General features: G+C 43.1%; 1 protein-coding gene across 7 annotated transcripts in view; it reads right to left on the reverse strand.

Moving 5' to 3' along the window:
• The window catches only part of LOC109426380 (G protein-coupled receptor kinase 1), a 359171-nt gene extending 353749 nt beyond the window's left edge, over positions 1–5422 (reverse strand). The window contains exons 1-3 of one of the 7 annotated variants that reach the window (XM_062856258.1): positions 5124–5355; positions 3388–4249; positions 2397–2925 (exon numbers count right to left, since the gene is read on the reverse strand). In XM_062856258.1, the coding sequence (XP_062712242.1) occupies positions 2397–2509 (113 nt within the window). In that variant the 5' untranslated portion in view covers positions 2510–2925; positions 3388–4249; positions 5124–5355. The other 6 variants (XM_029875606.2, XM_029875602.2, XM_029875601.2 and 3 more) reach the window with 6 other exon arrangements.
• Between the last annotated feature and the right edge of the window lie 578 nt (positions 5423–6000).

Consider the following 6000-nt stretch of genomic DNA (forward strand, 5'->3'; position numbering starts at 1 on the left):
TTTTGGGAAATAATTCAGAAGTTAACTTGTGGGATTTTTCCCAGGATTTTTTTTTAAGATTGGCTCAGCATTCCCTTTGGGGGATTTCTGCAGGAGTTTCCTCCGGAGATTTCTTCAGATGATCCATATGGGTCTTTCCTCAGAAGTTTATTGAAGATATTCCTGTTGGACTTCATTCTGCGAATTATTTCAAGAGTTATGAAACCCTTATGAAACCTTTTAGAAATCTCAGAAAGCATTCCTGGAGATATCACAAAAACAATTCCTGGAAAATTCTTGGTACTCCTGGATGCATGCCAGATGGAACCTCTTTAGAAATCGCAGAAAAAAAAAACTCCTGGCGACGGAAGGGACTTCTTAAGGAATCCTGGATACACCCCTGGAAAAAAAATATCAATTGAATCGCCCCAGCAAAATCGCGTTGGGGTTTTCCAGAGCCACTCTGTAATTTCTCCGATATCTCAGAAGAAACCACTACTCTAAAAATCGCAGAAGGCTCTTGAAAAAATCCTAAAAGGAAGCAGTACATTCCGAGTGGAACTTCTGGAGGAATACTGGAAAAAATAAACAGTTGAAATTCCCAAAAAGATGAATCTTTGAAGGTACTCTTGAATACATCCCAGAAACATCTCTTGGTCAATCTTGGAAATTCTTGGAAGGAACTTCAGTAGGCATCCGTAAAGGAGCTGTTCAGGGAATCCTCGAAGGAGCTTCTGTAGGAATCCAATAAAGACTCTAAGAAACACCTTGAAGAATCTCAGAAAAAACTGAAAAATCACAGAAGAAACTTTTGAAAAATTTCCAGATGGAATTGCTATATGAATATGCAAAAAAGAAAATTCTTAAGGAAAATTCTGACAAATCCGGGAAAAAGAAATCTCGATGATTCTCAAGATTAATTCCTAAAGGAACACCAAAAGAAACTGCTAAAATAATTTCTGTAGGCACTCCTGGGGGTTCCTCGAAGGAACCTCTGGAGAAATCCTAGAAAGAACTCTTAGATCAATCTCTGAAGGCACTCCTGGAGGACTTCTGTAGGAAAATCAGAATGAATTTATGGATGAATTAATAAGGAAATTCTGAAGAAATGCCTGAAGGAATTCATGGAGGATTATAACCATGCAGCTGGCGAGTTCGCTGGTATTTTCTACTAATTGAAGTTCGACCCATGAGCCCATGACTGTATATATACCCTCTTCGAATGAGCATAATCAGCTTTGTACCTTCTAATTCCACCCTGTTATGCGTATCCTTTGACAGATACGCGTATTTCGATTACCATTTGTAATCTTCCTCAGTGTCAGTTATCCATAGTACTTCAAATTTTTTGATCGCGCAATGTTTTTAAAACCTACTTTAGTCTATATCATCTTCTTTTCCTTTGTTTTGATTCTTATCTAAATGCTCTTCTTTTACGATTTCCACAGTAAAAATAAATGTGAATCAATTCATTTGTATTCTTCTAAACGCCTCTCCACAACCTAGCTCAACAGAAAAGACATCCTCATAAATGGAAAACGGAGTAGAGTTGAAAAGCAGAAAAAAATGCCACACAGATTCAACGTTCAACCCCTGACCGAATCGACAGCTGTTCCCATCCAATCCGATGACCTCGAAACGAACGGAGAAATCCACCCGGCCTACTATGCATAGTACATTCTATCCAGCCAGCACATGTATATTTAAGTATCAGACCACTCCATTAGACCAACAGCGATGAGTGATGAGCTTCTCACTATGATGCTGCATATCTAGTCTATACTGGAAAAAGAAATTGTAGGTAGCTACCGATGATGCGATGGAAGAAGAAGAAGCAGTGTTCCTTCCTTCTTGACCGTGGTCGTCGAGAAAAGTGATTCTATTTTTAGCACCACAAATATCTCCATACCAATATAATGACTTCCGGTATTCTTGTGGGTGCCGCCACATACGCTGCTGGAGAGGTGATTGAAAGGGATGACTCTATCTACACGTCGAAGTTTGATTAGCTCTCGTCTTTGCTGGATTTTTAGAAATTTCTGAAGTGGTATGCGATGTTTGTTTGTTTGTTTGTTTATTTACCAGTAGCGTAAAGGAAAACCTTTTTTTGTTTGCTACCTACGATTCTATCGGGAAGTGGTATGCGATGTGAACTCTTTAGGATTTTTACTTCAATGAAATGTCATCCCAAAAAGATTGGCAGCTTTGGTAATCACGATAAGACTATTTTTTCCGTTGTTTGTAACGATGTTGAAGAAATTTTACGGAAATATTTTTTAGTGTGTAAATAAAGACAGAGATGTCAAAAATACCTATTTTTTGTACGAGGGGTATAAAACAAGAAATGAGTACAAGTTTTTCAGAATTTGTAAAATAAATTGAAATTCATATCGGAAGTGAGAGGGTCAGAAACTCACCTTGGATCCGGCAGGACGATCTTCTTGCTGGCCCGTGCCGCCGGCATGCACTTGGATTTCTCCATCGCCATCAGGTAGCTGACATCGGCCAGCACCGCTTCGAGGTCCGCCATCTTGGCGTGTGGAAGTGTTTGTTGTTGTTTTGCTGTGCTGTGCTGCGCTGTGCGATGAATGAAAAACCACGACCGTATGGACCGGACACAATCGCCCTCTCTACTGGCTGGCCAATGCTACTTCCTGTGCGGTGATGTTTGTATGTGGGTTCACGTGCGTGCGAATGTATTCTCTCTCGCTGTCGCTTGTTTTCCTTCTTTCTCACTAAACAAGCCAGGCGTAGCCGATTGACACGGAACTTGACACCACTTTCACCGTAGTTTACATGGAAACGGATAAACACTTTTTACCGAGCTTCTGATACTTTTTTTTACGCTGAAACACTCGCCTACTGGGCTCTCGTCCTTCTCGGAGGACCTAATTTCCCGGAACTCGTTTTTATGAGCAGAAAAATCACTCGCTCTCGTTATTTCTGCTGATGGTGTGATTGGAAAAACGATAATGATAACAATAGCACTCAAAAATGCGGATTACAACAACGACAACAAGTGGTGGTGAATGTTCGGGAAAATCTTCTCTTCGTGGAGCACCAAGCAACATCAAAGTATGCGAGGAATCTGCCTCGTCTCACTCGCCGCCTACTGCTTGCTCCTCGCTCAATCGCACTCAATCCACCCGAAGGAATAAACAATCCAGACGGCTGGATGCAGCTTCTTCTTCCACAATTACGCGCCAGGCGCTCTTCATTTGCTCTGGATAAACACACACGCGAGGCAAATCGATTTTGCCGACACTCTGTTTCTGTTGGGTGAAGATTTTTGCTCCTGCCTCAGCGGGAAAATCCGTCCCGAAACAGAAACAAATTCAGCGCCGGATGCCCCCCACCTGGCACGATCGACGCCCGCCCTAGTTCACCACCACCCACTCACTCGCTCACTCGTCGTTTTTCCTCGGCCTCGGCCGTCGGTCCTCAGTCGGCGGCACACGATTTTCTCAGCTGACGCGATTCAGCAGCCTCCTATTCTTCCGGTGGCACTCGTCGATTGCAGTGAAAATCTGCACCACTGCAAGCTTCGCGTTTCGGATTGCCAGCGATAAAAGAACGCGATTCAAGCGATTCCCTCGCACCGATGACATAAACAAACGAATGAATGGAAGAATTTAGATTTGCTTTTTGTTATTCAAGCCAATTGCCATGTGCCTATGTATGCAAAACGCAAACATTCGCCGCCAAGAACAAAAACAATGCAAGATACGCTCGACTCAGCAGGTAACTCACTCTCTTCGCGAATAAATCGCGCACGCGAGTCGCGACTCGCCAGAGCAAGAGCCACCAGCAATCCAAATCGAAACTGGAGCCGCGAGCGCATCCACTCATTCGTTCGTTTGTCGATCCGTGCGTGTGTATGTGCGTGCGTAATGTGACAGAATCGCAATATTTCTCCCTGTGCTCTGCCCGTTCACAGCGAGGATCGAACCCAGGGTCGTTCGCTCACCCCGCCGGGCTCTGCCGTCAACACACCGCCGTCTTCGATTCAATCGCGATTTCGATACTCAACTTCGACTTTCGAGCCTACTACGATGACAGTTTTCTTTCGCAAGAGGCTTATCACTGCACGATTGATAAATCCATTACTCACTCACTGAGCGCTCCTCCGCCGGAGACCTTCGAATACGCGTCAATTCACACTCCCATAAAAACACAGCGGTGGCCTCCTCGCGCTCATATAGGTAGTCTTGGCCGTGGTCGTCCCACACACAGAGACACCAAACCTACACGGCTCGGCGTGAAGACAGCGCTAAGAAAAAAAAATGATATCCCACACCCCTCGCGTTCACTAAAAACCAGTGCACCAACGAAGAAGGCGAAAAAACCTGTCCCAGTCTGCAAAAAAAAGTACCGACAGCGACCGGGTTCCCCCCAGTTTACAATGGTAGGGGAGATCGGGGTAATGCGTGCCCCGTAAGGAGTCACTCGATTTTAGCCATGAAGCACATACAAATGTCCTTTCTATTTCCCGGCATACAAAAGTTTAATATGTTTTCGTCCATTTACTGGAAATTGCGAATCAATTTACGTTATTTATCACTTCCAAATATAACTTGCCATGAAAAAACTGTGATTTGAGTGTTACATGTATCACGACGTTTACACGACGTTATATATAAGCTGCCGTTCGAGGAAATTAATGCACATTTGAAGGGTTCTGATTTTCTGAATTTTGACACTGCTGTCATAACTCAAATGGTTGATTTGTTTTGATGTTATGCAGAGAGCCGGCGCAAGAGGTTTAATCGAATTTGGGCCTTGAACTACGCGTGTTTAGCATGAACAACTGTACTTTCTGCGTGGATAGTGAATTTCACAAGTGAGAAACTAGTTTTTCATATCCAGTTTTGCAAGTTTGTTCCATTTTGAAAAGTTTTAGCATTCCTACAATAAATGGATAAAAACCTTTTCTGATTCGAATAACTTTTTTGCTTTGTGAAACTCCAAGTTATAGTGAGTAACAAGATAGGAAATTAAAAATTCTATCGATTAGCGCGGAAATATTACATCAAACCACTTTATTATCAAAGAGATATGAGAGATATCGAGACGACTCGTTTTAACCCCCCGCTGGCGCGTATTACCCCGATCTCCCACGATCCACGACCGAAAAAACCTTGTACCTTAAGGCCAAAGCACAGAGGAAATGGCACAGCACGGTTCACTCGCCAGTTCTAGCAATCACGAGAAATCTGAGCTTCCTCCCAGCGTCGATGGCGTACAAATTTCCCCATTCAATCCAGTCAAAAATCGCAGCACTAAATTATCCTTCAATGAATCCAAATGTTCCCTCCTATCAAAAAAATTTTCCCAACACAACTCTCTGAATATATAGGTACTACTATTTTTTTTTTTTCTTCCAACCGATTGATGGAACGCGCAGAAGACCGTGCCCGTCGCGATAAAACTCTACTCACTCACTGATTGGATTGGATTGTGTGAAATGGGGCCCAAGTCGCGAGAGACAGAGAGCGCTCAGCCAATAAATGCAAACGCAAAGCAACGAACGAGGAGATTTGGCGACCGCGGCGCGAGAGTGAGTTACCGCGATGGTGGGTGGCTGTGGTGGGTGGTGCGGCACGGTGACTGTGGGAGCGTTGAGGAGCTTGTTTCGTTTTGTGATGGCTGGCTTGGATCGTTTTCGCGTCTCGTGGGGAGCTCCGTTTCGACCATGGATACAGAATTAAGGTGCAACTATGAAGTATCCATTGTGTGGCCAGGATTTAGAATGTGTCTCAATATTTTTTTTCTTTCTCTCTTTATGGCACAGACCTGTTTGGTCCACACTTGCCAAGTGTCAAAGATATTAAAAAGCAACAAAAATTAAAATGACGATTACGCGAGTTCAAAACTTTTGATTAATTTCCTCAGTGGTGGTTAGAATTCATCCCTGCACCAGTGATTATTAAAAAAAATATTTACATTTTTACATCTAAAACTAAAAAACTCAAACATTTTTGCTTCGTTGAGGAAATGAGCTATTTGAAGGTATTCGTTCTG

This window comes from Aedes albopictus, chromosome 3 (genome assembly GCF_035046485.1).
Source record: "Aedes albopictus strain Foshan chromosome 3, AalbF5, whole genome shotgun sequence".
In the NCBI taxonomy this organism is placed as follows: domain Eukaryota; kingdom Metazoa; phylum Arthropoda; class Insecta; order Diptera; family Culicidae; genus Aedes; species Aedes albopictus.